The 13,967-nt window shown below is 49.2% G+C and overlaps 2 protein-coding genes across 2 annotated transcripts; one reads left to right on the plus strand and one right to left on the minus strand.

Annotated features, from left to right (window-relative positions):
- Window positions 1-3,777: 3,777 nt before the first annotated feature.
- PpBr36_11025 (uncharacterized protein) lies at window positions 3,778-4,261 on the plus strand (the record flags this gene model as incomplete). Its single annotated transcript, XM_029898131.1, has 2 exons — window positions 3,778-3,854; window positions 3,913-4,261. 2 exons carry the CDS (start codon window positions 3,778-3,780, stop codon window positions 4,259-4,261), a joined length of 426 nt encoding a protein of 141 aa, XP_029743616.1.
- A 1,413-nt stretch (window positions 4,262-5,674) lies between these two features.
- On the minus strand, window positions 5,675-6,628 carry PpBr36_11026 (uncharacterized protein; the record flags this gene model as incomplete). The annotated part of the gene is made up of 2 exons (XM_029898132.1): window positions 5,675-6,542; window positions 6,606-6,628. The coding sequence occupies 2 exons, from the start codon at window positions 6,626-6,628 to the stop codon at window positions 5,675-5,677; spliced, it is 891 nt and encodes a 296-aa protein (XP_029743613.1).
- Between the last annotated feature and the right edge of the window lie 7,339 nt (window positions 6,629-13,967).

Raw genomic sequence — 13,967 nt, forward strand, 5'->3', positions numbered from 1 at the left:
ATAATTTCTGTTGGATCTGATGTCAGATCAATGCGCGAGACACTGGTATGTCTGGTGTTGCACTGCCTCACACCAATCATAATTATTTGAGAACAAATCACTGTATCGTTCTATGTCTCCCTTATCACCCTTCATACAAGACAAACTTGTGAGCCCGTTTGTCAAGCTACCGCCCTCCTAATTCCTTTTCCTCTTTGCTTCGAGTCTAAACTGTCCTGTGATAGCTACTTATTGCTGTATGCTAAAACGTCCTCATTTTCTTCCTCGTCTATCAGGACAAACACTTGTGAACATAACAAACACAAAAACCTTCGAGCTCTCACAATGACCGCCAACAAAGCCACAACTCCAAATATAATCGGTATCTACGGCCTCCCAGGCGCCGGCAAATCAACTCTTCTCTCTCAACTCCAGCTGATGACCGAAACCTCTCCCGTACAGTACGACTATTACGAGGGCTCCAAGGTAATCGACTTTGTGGTTGACGGAGGGCTGACTGCTTTCAAAAAGCTGCCGCACGCCGATAAGCAGCGGCACAGAGCCAAGGCTATCAAGCAGATCGGCAATGAAGCTCGCCATGCAGGCAAGGGTGCCTTTGTGGCCGGCCACTTCATGCTGCCTCTTGACATGTCAGACGTCGACTCTAACATGGTTTTGGCGGAGGTGTACACTCAGGCCGACCTTGAGACATTTACACATATCGTCTACCTCAAGGTCGCCCCGGAAGTTATTAACAGCCAGCGCGCTGCAGATTTGCGCCGAACACGAGAGGTAGTTCCAGTTGAGGAGCTGGAAAAGTGGCAGAATACCGAGATGGAGAAGCTGTTTGATCTGTGCATACACAGAGGCATCGTCTTCGCGACTGTCATTGGAGGGGAGGAGAAGACGGTGCAGCGCGTCGCAGACCTATGTTCCTTTTGGAATCTGAGCGAGGACCAAAACCTGAATCTTGCCGTATCTATGGTCGAGGAGACGTTGTGTGGCGCCCAACTTAAGAGGTGCACAACCATTCTGGCTTTTGATGCGGACCGCACACTTGCCCCTCACGACTCTGGAACGATATTTATGCAAAAGGCCTTTGACAACGGCTTACTTGAGCAGGGCAACAAAGAGAAGATGACGGGTATCCTAAAAAGAGTTTTCAGCGGCCCGCTGGGCTACACACCGTGCTTTCCAGCAGGTATCGGTGCTTCTGGAGAGCCTCGTTTACCCTCATGGGACATGTGATTCTATTTGCTCCATGGTAGCCGACCAGGTCACCATGTATCCGGAATTTACTGCCATCCTGCTACAAGCTGCTCAGGATCCCCGGGTAGTTCCGGTGGTTGTGACAAGCGGCGTTCGGCGGGTGTGGGAGATGGTGCTCCAACGGATGGAGCTCCAAGAGATTCCAATTTTTGGTGGCGGGCGTGTCAAAGACCAATACGTCATAACACCCAAAACCAAAGCCGGAATTGTCGAATGGCTTGCTACTAGCAACACCGAGGGCCGCCGCCGCGAGGTTGTTGTATATGGGGATAGCCCTTTGGATATCCCCATGATGGTTCTGGCGGAGCAAGTCTTTGTGATTGTCGGGGACAAGGATGCCCGGAGTGGCACGATGGATGTGGAGCTGGAAAAAGCCATCAGCTCTAATGTCTTCCGGAAATCCCATGGCAAGAAATTCGACACAAGCATCGCGCAGGTACTCATGCCGTCAACCGTCACCCCCCGCCCAAAATTACCCATTGCAGAGTTGCACTACCCAATGGAAGTACCCAAATATATCGCAGCTTCTGCGCCAGCTAAATTGCTCGCCTCTCCCATGCGAAATGCCTCAATCGCCGGCCCTGACTTGCGGGAGGCACACTTCCGTGTCGGACAATATTTGGCGACGCAGTTGATTACTGAGGCGGTTGGCCTAGAGGAGTACACCATCCCGCACGTGCAGGGCCTAACTACTGTTGGGCACCAGCTTAAAGCCGAAAACCGAATGCTGATCGTAGCCATGATGCGTGGCGGCGAGCTCATGGCTAGGGGGGTGCAAAAAACCTTCCCCCTATCAGTATTTGCATTCGCAGAACACCCGCATGAAATTGCTCAGAGGGACGTGGCAGAGATGGCCAATATCCTATTAGTAGACTCGGTCGTCAATACGGGTAAAAGTATGATTGAATTTGTCAGGCATATCCGGGGCATGAATTCCAAAGCCAAGATCCTGCTCGTCGCAGGTGTAGTTCAGGCCGGTACGATCGAGGTTAGTGGTTCTAGAATCACCGAGAGAGCGAGCCTTCGCGAAAAATTGGGTTGCCATGGCGACGTGGGCATTGTGGCGCTGCGGGTATCCGAGAACAAGTACACAGGGGTGAGGGGTACGGATACAGGGAACAGGCTGTTTAACACTACACATTGGGATTGACGGAAAACTAAGGAAGCTGTTGATTGTTGGTTCGTTATTGTTCAAGGCTGGGTACGACATAATTTCTGTTCTGGGATTGAACCAAAACACGTATGCAATGCCTTTGTGCTTTTCCTGCACTGAGGCCTATGCTGTTTGGCTTCGATCCCGTCATGAGCATTGTGGATCGCATTATCGGTAAAGCAGACCGTATGTCCCTTTCCATTTCCATGGTGCAGCGATGAAAAATGCAGGTCTGGAAGGGAGGGTTGTTGCTGCATCGCGGAATCGGTGTGGGAGAAAAGCAGAGCAATTGTGGTGCGTTCGTCGCACAAAGACTTCAAATTGCGGCATGTTACGAATGGAAAGTGCTTTATTGATGCTGCAGTCTGACGTGGCGGCAGAATTGCAGTCGCCGGGTAACGGTAGAGGTGGGGCCGTCTAGCTAAAGCTTGTGAACAAAAAGCTGGCGAGTGCCCCAATTGAAATTCACCTAGGTGCTGCATCCTCTTATTTCAAGCTGAGGCTGTGATCACATGATTGACAGCTTTATATTACCAATTCCATTATTTGTCACGGCGAGAGATACATTGGAGAATCTCAGTGCATTAGGCACTATTAACGAAGATCCTAAACTAAGGGGAAGAGAGAGAAATTTCAATTAACGACGCGCTGGAGAGACGCGTTTAAATCCGCGGTTAGTGGACCCCTCGGCACAGTCCCACGCTTAGCGTGGCTGTGCCTGCGATAGGCGTGGCTGGCGGGGTGAAGTGGTGATTCTGAGGGTAGGTCTGCGGGCCTGATCCTCACAATTATACGAGTATTTTTATTCTGAATTTTGGTAAAATAAACAAGCAAAATAGCTAAGTGAAAATAACTAACCTCAACTTAACTCTACTCCTAACCCGCGCATCAATCAAGTCGAGTCGACAGAAACGGCATTTGACTTGATTTTATCGCCCAATTATAACATTTATGTAGTCCGTGTCACGGCCAGGCATACATTGGAGAACCTCAGTGTATTAGGCGCTATCGACGAAAATTCTAAACTGAAGAGAAGAGAGAAATTACAATCGACGACGCGCTCAAGAGACGCGCTTAAATCCGGAGGTAGTGGATCCTTGTCCGATCCCTGGCTCGGTGTGGAGCCGAGTCGTGATTCTGAGGGTAGGTCTAGGGGCCTGATCCTCACAGTCCGCCTGTTGCTTAATCTCTGAAAACTTCCAGCATTTTAAGGGACGTTCTTTAAAGGCGTATGGAATCATTTTTCTTGATACCCTAACCCTTATCACAAATCGAAAATCATCCTAGTCTTATCGATAACGGATATTTGATTCTTACCATTCCCACATAGAATTAATTGTAACGCCGTACCAACTCCGTTCGACGCGACGCGCAACATGGGTCGCAAAAAGCCCCGCATCGCTAATTCTCGCCGCGCCAGGCGTCCGCTTAAGCAAAAATGGCCACCCAACCGGTAACTACACAAATCGATCCTGCTTGCTCAAATCATTTCAGCACTAATTTGTTTCTAGGCATCTCTTGCTTGAATCATATCTCGACTTCACTTTACCCTTCGCGGCCGTTGATCAGTCCCCGACCAAAAGAATATGCGACCGGCGCGCCGCTTCCGCTGTTACGTCCCAGACTGTATATCCCAAAACGACGAGCAAAGATCACCCGTTGGCGCATGGTCACCCGTACCCTCTTAACCCCAAAATTGGATTCCTTGCTATGATAGATGAAACGGCCACGATTGCACAGGAAAGTTCTGCGCCTGTGTCTGGGAACAAGAAGTCATGTACGACTGGAAGCACGACCGAAGAGAGAAACGGCATAACAAAGCTCAGGGAAGATGATTTTGCTCGTGCTAGTAGTGGGTGATACGTAACTGGGTAACAGTTACTGTAATTTGGGGTTGTTGAATCTCAGTGGAATTTTTCATGTATTGAGGTTTGGTAGGTAGGTGATGGAAGCTACATCAAGGCCATTCCTTTCTCTTGAAGTACGCCAAAATAAATACTCCCGAGTTTAACGTCATACCCTTATCAGGTCGCAGTACGTAGAAAGGATCGGGAAAATGTGATGACTCATGCAAAAAATTCCCGCCCGCCTTTCTGCCTCCAAGATAACACCGAACAGTTTTCTCCGAGCGAGTGCTCGACAAAAGCGCTTAATCTCCAAGCCCGGGTGGATTCGCAGCAGACGACTTGCATGTAAAGGGCATTTTGGGTAGCATTGGTCGCAAATCGAAACCACGCGTTTAACGCGTTAGGATCCTCGCATAAAGCTCTTTGGAAGTTATAGGCGCGAGAAAAACGCGTTTTAATTTCTGTGCGTCGTTGGATGAAGCGATTTGTCCACCGCGTCCCAACCGGTCGCGCGTCCCGCGCAGCGAGCAAATGGTCGGCCATTGCAGCCAGCAATCTAAGGCGGAAATCCTCGGGAATCCAGGTCCAATATGTATTAAACTATCACGTCCTCTTCGCTTTCTGTCAATATTTGACTTTTGGGCCGAGAATCGGCCAAAGAAGCGCGACCGTTCATTCTGCGTTAAAGCGTCGATCGAGGCACATTATAAATCAATGCCACTTTCCTAATGCTGATTTTTTGATTAGATCGAGGCTCCTTTATCGCAAGATCGATTTGCGCTTTACAGTTTGGTATTGCCATCGTTATCGGTAGAAAGAATACGTTTTGGAGTTGGAGGGTAATGCTAGAACGAAAAGTGGCCCACCCACTGTCCTGGCCCACCCACTGTACATCCACGTTAATTTGGAATTGTGAAGCCAAAATTAGGTCCAAAACATCAAGTTACCCTATCTTTGATAAAAAAAGAGCGGATGTGACATGTTCAAAGCCACTAGGGAACAGAATATAGCGAACCAATCATTCTATTTATGTATGGAAGGGTCACAATGGTTGAGCGGATGGAAAATAGCTCGAGTGTTGCCGGAGAAGCTTTACTGGTCGCCAACTGGCCGCCCGAATTCTTGTCTTGGAATGACAAACCATGAGGTTAAAACGGCGTACAATGTCATTAAGTTACCCAGCAGCTCGCCCAAATACAACGATGCGGTGCAGCCCAAGGGCTTTCCGGGGAGATGGGGTTGACCACAGCAAGGCAAGTTCCCAGTGCAGCATCATTGTAACGAGTTGCTAATCTTTGCTCTCCGCACTGGAAGCAACAAATTGCAAACATTTCTCGCTCCCTCAAATTGCAGAACCATATATCTTCCTTGGACAAGGTAAGAGCCTCTTGATTTGCTCTGAGATAAGTGACGAGAACCTAGAAATTCAATCCAGTCTCAGCAACAGAGATCTTACAAGAGCCTTTCCCAGATTGCCGTAATCCTCAAGAAGCTCTTGAAACTCTTCACTCTTCCACAAACTCTCAGCATTACAGGAAGCGTAGTGAACTACCAGCTGCCTTAATTTCTCCGGCACCGCTTCTGCATAGCAGAATCGCAACAGTTCCACGATATCGTTGAGCTTTTGTTCAGATAAGTCGTACTCTACGAGAGCGTGATGAAGTTTGTTGAAAGAAACGTTCATCAGTCGCGTGATGTCGTAGCGGTCTGCCAGAACGTAGACCCGGCAGTGGTGGACAGATATATCTGCATGATTTACTGGTCCACCCCTGCGCGTCCTTTTCTCAACGTAAATGGACATGTCTACACGCCAGGACTTTTGAAAGTCATTCCATAGCATTTCCCGCTTTGGTATCCTTTTTCTTTTGGCTTTCTTCTCCGGCAAATGTCCCCAGAATGACTCGGAAGGAGCTTCGGGTTCTGCAGTTGTGACTTCCTCGGGTTGAAACTCAAACCCAGGCCTCTCAGCAGGTATGTCTTGGATCGAGTGTTCGTTGGGGTTATCTGCTTCTGTAACACCTTGATGTTTGATGGAGCGAGCGTCATAATCTGCCCCCACTTCAACAACAGGTTCTGGGTCATCATAATCTCCGGTGTAGGCGTGATGCCAAAAGCTTAAGAAGGTCCTCTCGTCGATATCGTCCCAGGTGACAAAGCCATCATTTGCTTCCCTGAACTCTCCATGCACCGTAGTCTCTAGAGCAGCAGATTGTTCAGCAACGATGTGAGAGTGTATAGTATATTCACGTTTTTCCGGGCCAATGAGGAAGCGGAACTGGTTGGATGTAGCGGCGCTGGAACATTTTAGCTGACAAAATCCGATTGGAGTTGGTTGTTCACGGTAAAGATGGACTAACCTTTTCTTAGATATGCCTTCCATTTCTTTATAAGATTACAGTTTTGAAGAGGTATAACTGGATTGAATGACCTGTCGAATTTTACGCGTAAGTAACATTCACAGAAATTCTATTTCGCGAACGTCTAGAAAGACCCGAGGTTCTTATGCACACCTAAAGTAGCACACCTAAAGTAGCTTAATACAGAGGCCATCCGAGACCAGTGATGACGCTTGAATGCTGACAAGCCAATTGCGCTGCTGCGGAAGGCCAACCAGATGACGCGGAAGCTACCCCATCTCGGCCCACCTCCCTCCCCCAACGCGCCCAACAGACTATGCCGGCGATTCCGGCCTGTAGGATGGGCTGATTCTTTATAAGACCCTGGCTTTGCTCTCTGTGCCAAGTACATGCGGTAGGCGCCAAGGTCCTAGCCAAAAACCCAAATCTGTAAGGTGTCGGCGTGAGCACTGTCAGAATCACTGTAGGGCGATGCGGCCTCAACTGTGCCTCTAATTTCTCACCCCATGTGGGTACGGATAAACATCTGCTCAATGATTCGAGCGATATTAGAAAAATGGAACAACTTAGAATAAATCACAAAATTTTGTTTATTTAATAGCGTGGGAAGGTGGTGCCAATATTTTGCTTGATTGTAATTTGAACAAGGAAACAAATCGAATTCGGCCCCTTGATTTCCCCTACAAAAAGTATCTGGACGAGCCGTCACGGATCCCTACTGGTGATAAAGCACCCCTATTCTCTTGGTAGTATGAATTTCATTGGCTTAGAGCCACACTCTGCATGGTAACAAGGTGCATTTAGAGGAGCAAACCCTGGTTCCCAAAATACGGCAGGCAACCATGTATTCACCACCCCGGTCGCCAGTTACACGTTGCAAGATGACTTGTTACTGCATGCACCCTGGGTACTTTTGCGTCATATTTATGTTGTGGCCAGACCCAGAAGACAATACTGGCAATGATTCCCCGAACTGTTCCGCCAAGCAAAGCCTATGGAACGCTCCGAAAAATCAACAGATATCCCTGAGCTATAAAAGTGGGGTCGTACTGCTGACTGGGTCCAAGGCAGTGTCGGCGTAGTTTATGTACTGCCATTCACGCAACACGCTGATAGGAATTGCAAAGGATGTCATCCAAGAGTTAAGTTACTGCAGCGCACCAGGCTGAAGATTCATCCCTAAATAAAGACAGATATAATCGACCCAACTGCAAGGTGGCTACTAGATCCTGTGCTCAATGAAGACAAACAACGTGTAAGTGCTACATGTACGCTCGATAGTTCACAGAAATGATGACCAACTAGAAAAGAATTCGGGATTGACCCGATTAACCATAACCTAAGTTCAGCTTTCTTCTTTTTCCCTTCCTAGGCCTGGTGCCTTCCTTTAGCCCGATTTATAGGAAGCTTCTTAGCCCAGCGCATGGAGGGCCTGTTGCATGATCGGCAGCATGCAGGGAAACGATCTTCACTGCTAGGTATCTTGAGAGCCTGTGATTGGTTGCGCATGCCCAATACAATGCCATGCGGGAGGCCCGCTACCCTCCTATCAACTAACAGTCTTGGCAGTGGGCGATCCAGCTACAAACTAGCATCTGAAATACAAGAGGGCCTCCGACGAATATGCCTATCACCGTCCTCAAAATCCCCTGAAATTGCGAGTTTTGTGTCACAGATAGTCTGGCAAATGATTCGATCCTGACCTCATCGACAACCGATGGATCTGGAGTTTTTGATTTGTACAGGTAGAGTTGGCCGTACTGGATTTGCTTATGCAATTTTCAGGTGCTGTTAGTCCGTCAATATAGCCCTGCAGACAAACAAACCATTCTGAGCCCACTTATCCTTACCCCATTCGGAAGCCTCCATCACGATGCAGGAGGCCCTCCATCACCGGGCACACTAATCTATGGGGCGGCAAAATACGGAGTCCGGCGTCGCATAGTGATGCGTGGCGTAATTAGATGGAGGTTGACCGGCCATGGTCTATTGATGAACTGCCGCTGGGTTGCACTGGAGCGTCGAACCCCGTCCACATTTCATGGTTCGCCTCCGACAATAATCCAAAACAACTTTACACAGGCAAACAGCTCAAACAAGTAACCCCGAGGTTGATCCTATTTTTTCATGGTCCATTAACATGACTGTCAAATGTACACACTGTAATCGGACTTTCAGCAGCAACGACGCTCTGCAGCAGCACATTCGAGATTCGCCCACGCATACTCCGGTGCCTGACTGCCAGATTTGTAGCCGGGATTTCAACGATAACGACGCCCTTGAGCAACACCTGAACACCTCGCGCGTTCATAAACTCCAGTCTCAAAATGTAAGCACTCAAATACCCATCAAGAGCAAAAACGCGTCTGTGGACAATGAAGCGGCAGTGGCAGAGCAAATGAAACTCTTGCAGCCAAGCCCGGAGGTCAACGAGCTTGCCGAGATTAAAGTCGTGCCTCTGCTCACCGAGCATGTGCGCAAACGGGCGGCCGATATAGCTGGGCCAGCGTCGGTTCCATTTGCGCAATACGGCCTGCTCGGAGGCATCACCTCTGATACCCAGGGGCCCGAGGCGCCTGCGGAAACACGAATCTTCTATAACATTGCGGCACCATCAAGCGTCTTTATATGTGGTAGTCAAGGGTCCGAGAAGAGCCGCAGCCTCTCTTGCCTACCTCTCTTGCATACTCGAAAACTGCTTGATACAGTCGTGCGCGAATGTCTTGCCGCGGCCGCTCACCGGCGTTCTTTTCCATTATGATACGTTCATGTCGGACAATGCAGGCGAGCCTTGTGAGGCCGCGTATCTGGCGTCCAACCAGCAAGTTAAAGTCAGGATTCTCTGTGCGCCTACGAACATTAGAACGATCCAGGTGGGTCAACGTAATATAAACTTTGGACAGGCGAGCCTCCAGAGCTGATTAGCAATTCAACAGAGGGTGTATTCGAAAATCCCAAACGTAGCAGTTGAGCCCCTTCGACTTAACGAAAGCGACCTCAATACAAAGCGCATGATGTCTCTGATGGCGGTCAATTGAGCAGCAGAAGCATTCCGACACCGCAAATGGATGCATACCCCCTTTCCAGTATGCAAAGTTCAAGAAGTGCATCGAGGCGGAACCCATGACCGAGACCCAGCTCGCGCCGCTGAAGCAACGTCTCGACACTCTCGAAAGCTTCATGGTTGGCAAGCAGGTTTATGCGTATGACTTGTGCTCCGTAACAATGGTGCACCACTTCACGTCGCCCGCGTGGCTGCAGGTGCTCAAGCAGCACCTGGCGGGTGTCAGCTCGTCGTCGCTGATGCTTGAAAAGGCGTTTGCCGGCGGCGGTGGCGATGGCGGCGGGAAGGATGCTGGTGAGGGCGTTGCGCCTATCAAGCTTCGCAGCCCTTCTAGTGGTTCAGTTCATACCGACCAATTTGCCGACGTGTTTTCGCGCATAGTCAATTTGCGTGTCGGTGAAGCGCTGGTGTTTGCCCCCAGCGCTGCGATTGGCGTCAATTCTCAGGGGGGCGGTGCTGGGAGAGAGAGATCAGTCTTTCGCAAACTAGGTATTGGGGTTCTCAAGATAAGGACTCGAAGTCGCATTACGGCCGATGGTGGCCAGAGTAATATGGCAGACTGATGTTACGATCAGACCAGAAATGGAGGCAAATCGTTAATTTCGATTTAGATAATTCAACAAGGGACATCGCGACGCCAACTATCGTCTACAACGTTAGCCTCCGCCGTAGGCGTTATGTAGAAGGCGAGATTTGTACTTACCTTCCTGGTTTCTGGCCTGAATAGGTAGTGAACTGAAAGGGAGCCACATGATTCCAGATTTGGAAGCCAGAACTGTCGGATTGGAGAGAGGCACATGCATTAGATAGGCATATGCGCTTATGCGTTACCCTGGTCCGCCTTGCACATCACGAACTAGCTAGAACATCCACACACGACTTCCTTCCATGCCTGATTATAACATTCTTAAAAACATTTGTTTGCCTCAGGCACCAACATCGACGAGGATATGGCTCAAAGTTAGGAGTGGAGCAGAGCCATCGGCTGCGTTCCGTTGTATTTACAGACGTAGGCTAAATTCACGATAGGGGCTTCTTGACGACACCAACAACCTAGGAGACCTGACAATCCAAGAATTTAATCTTTGTTCCAAGGCCAAGTACCCATGTAAGGGCATCCATCCTTATTGGCTGTGCTACAGGTTCTGATATCGTATAACCCCTAGATGAGGCTTCATTTCGGAATTTGCAAGATGATCATCATTAATTGGATGCTTTCCCTTCCAGCATTGCCAGTCAACAATGTTGGGGCTGCACTCGACCACGTTTTTGATACATCAGGTTTAAAGTCACCCTCAGAAACTTAGAATCCACATTCGAAATCAGCCGATATTCATCCGCTAAGCTAAACACCCCGTTCAAATTTCACCATGTTCCACCAAACTTTCGTGCGCCAACTACTCGGCATGCAGGCCGCCTGGTCGATTGCCATCTTTGTTTTCGCCGGCGGCTGCTACCTCTTGGACCCGTGACCTTGCGAGGCTTCTCGGCCTTGATCCCTACTTAGCTTCATGTTTTGCAATGTTCTTTACGTGATAAAATGATGTGGTGGTTCGCAAGTGGAGATAATGAAGCTGACACCAGCCCCTAGCATGTTAAAGAACCGAAATCCCCGACGGGACTGCTTTATTCGTTGAAGTGCAGACTATCCTCATCATTCATGCATCGTCTCAGCCGACGGAGCCATTTGATCGGGAAAATCTTTGATATGGCAGCAACTCAGACGCAAGCAAAATGACTCTTCGAAATGTTCTGTCAGCGGGAGATTCAGTTTGTCGCTGGAATAAGTCTGACTTCTGGACGGCAAAGTAATGCTATCGACAATGGAGCTGAACTCGTATACCTTCCTGGATAGGGATGTCAGAGGGCGGTGTTGAAAAACTCCTGGTGAACAGATGATAAATTCCTTTTGACTATCTATTTTATTGCTGGTTAGGGACAAAGGCATTAGCGTCCGCGTACGGTAGTGTCCGGGGCACAAAGGAATCCAAGGGAACGAAAAAGCGGATCGCCTAGCGGATCAAGGTGCCAAAGGGCGTGCGGACACTGACCCCCGTACCCAGGGAGCGACCGTCAGCGGCATCCGATCCGAGCTTCGGAAGTGTTACGATCAAGGTATCGGGGTAACCTGTTCTTATGGTAAAGTACAGTGGGTTGAAGCAACTGAGCGTCTGACTGGGTAACTGGGGGTTCTCAATGACGGGGGTGAAGTTATGATCGTTCTCAAGTGAGTATTGAGGTTAACTAGAGTTTGATTGCTGCTAAGCAATCCTAGAATTGAATCTATCTACATGGTAATGAGCGTGTCTTTATACAGACTATGTTCCAAATGTGATCTCTCTTGATCTGTTTGATCTGTGATTCTCACTTGAGATTCCACAGATCACTGGGATCGCTTCCTTGGCGGTCACGTGGGATCACGTGATCATGTCCTTACGTAATCTTCTTTCTGCCGGTCGGTGATTCTCTCTGGGCGAGTGTCGTCAGGAGGGGTGTGACCCCACCTGGCCTCCCTGGTACCGGCCCAACTGTCTGGTCGTAACAGGAAGGCATCCCGAGAGGCCAGCACGCGATGGTGGCAGACCAGGAAAAAGTCAGACATACGACCAGTGCAACTGGGGGTATAGCCTAATGAAGGAAACAATTGGGCTACCACAGCGTTCATGTCACGAACTTTTCAAAGCTTTTGAAATACCGTCGTCCTAACCACTATCTCATAGGTTGATATCCTAGGGAACACGAGAAACACTCAACGCAGAAGCATCGTCGAGATCAGCCACCGATGGGAAAAGAATGAAAAAAAGAGGAAAAATGATAGGTAAGAAAATAGAAAGTAGTGCCACATAATCTGCAACTTGTCTGGTGGAATGGTTATGTTGCTGTTGCGGCACTGCAGGGTCAAATTTACTCAACTTCCTCCTAGTGAAATGCCTCTCGTATCTGGTTTCTAAATTCCACGGCAAAAACATTTCCATCGCCAGGCAGGTCAACAATATTATCCAGATTGTGGCTTGGAAGCGCAGCGGGTTTACCGCGTCGGCCTGGAGGCCCACTTGTTTGTCTGAAATTTCTGGGTTCGCAGCTGCATGCGGCCTTATGATCACCACCAACATAAACAACAGAATTAGAAAAGCGCGCAACAGAGAGCCGACGTTGGTTCCGCGCCAGAATCTGCGAATGATTGGTGGAAAGCAGTTGCCCCTGCCTGAATGAATGATCAGATACACGTACGTATCCAAGGGAAGTGTGAATATCTTTCTCGTTTTCTTTGAACCTTCGACAGCAGGCGCGGCGAGGGCTTTAACCTCTTTTCTGAACTTGGAATAAAGGCTGCTAAGATTATGGATTGCGTATGCCGCTAGAGTTCCGAGGGTGTAAAGGCCAATGCTGAAAATGTAAATGCTATCTGTGCGAATATATGCCTGGAGAGGTGACTTGAACATCTGCTGGGTAAGTACGAGTGGGATTATGATGCAGCTGATACCCATAGCGGCGATAAATACCCAAGTTGAGAGGATAAAGACAAAAAGGCGCGTTCGGAAGCGTGTCGGAATATATACCAACTCGTATGTATTCGATATGTAAAGCTCCGGTGTGACCGCGAAATCGTCGGAAGATGCTTCAACCCCCATGCCGTTCGAGGTTTCCCAAAAGGCCTATGCGCCCTCTGGAATATCTAACTGATTTGATGCTGGGACAAGCATGCACCGACCGTTTGCGAGGAGCTGCTTGGAGCTGACAAGCAATGCCCTCTGTTCGTTGAGGATTCGTGTCTCTTCCTCTGGGCTATATGAACAGAGCCTGCTTTTCCCCTCATCGCGAACCTCATACCAACCTTTGGGCACCACTTGACCTGTCTCAGCCAGCCTCAAGAAAAACTTGCGCCAGAGACAGAGCGGATTGGGATAGGCTGATCGCTGATGGAGACTTCCTCGTCCTGATCAGTTGAGGCAGATGGCACCAGATCACATGGAAAACAGGTGGCTTTGAGTGCAAAAAAGGCCGAGTCGGATTCCTGACGCGAGACGAGGATGCAAGGTTGCGCGCTGCCTGATTTCTGCCTTGGCAAGGCTGACAGGGTCTTGCCTTTGGTTCCACGCCCCATTTCAACGGCCGCAAGCCCCGGGTTGGCCATTGGTCCTGGCAGTGCCCCAATCCCTGGAATGGCAGGGGCCCACACACTGGAGAAAGAGCGCCCTAATACTCATTCGGACCAGGTCACACGCTCGGCTTCAACAAGATGTAAACTGCGCCTTTTTCAATGCATGGCTTAGCAGGGTAATTGCACTTCTTTGGAC

Source organism: Pyricularia pennisetigena, assembly GCF_004337985.1.
Source record: "Pyricularia pennisetigena strain Br36 chromosome Unknown Pyricularia_pennisetigena_Br36_Scf_12, whole genome shotgun sequence".
Lineage (NCBI taxonomy): Eukaryota > Fungi > Ascomycota > Sordariomycetes > Magnaporthales > Pyriculariaceae > Pyricularia > Pyricularia pennisetigena.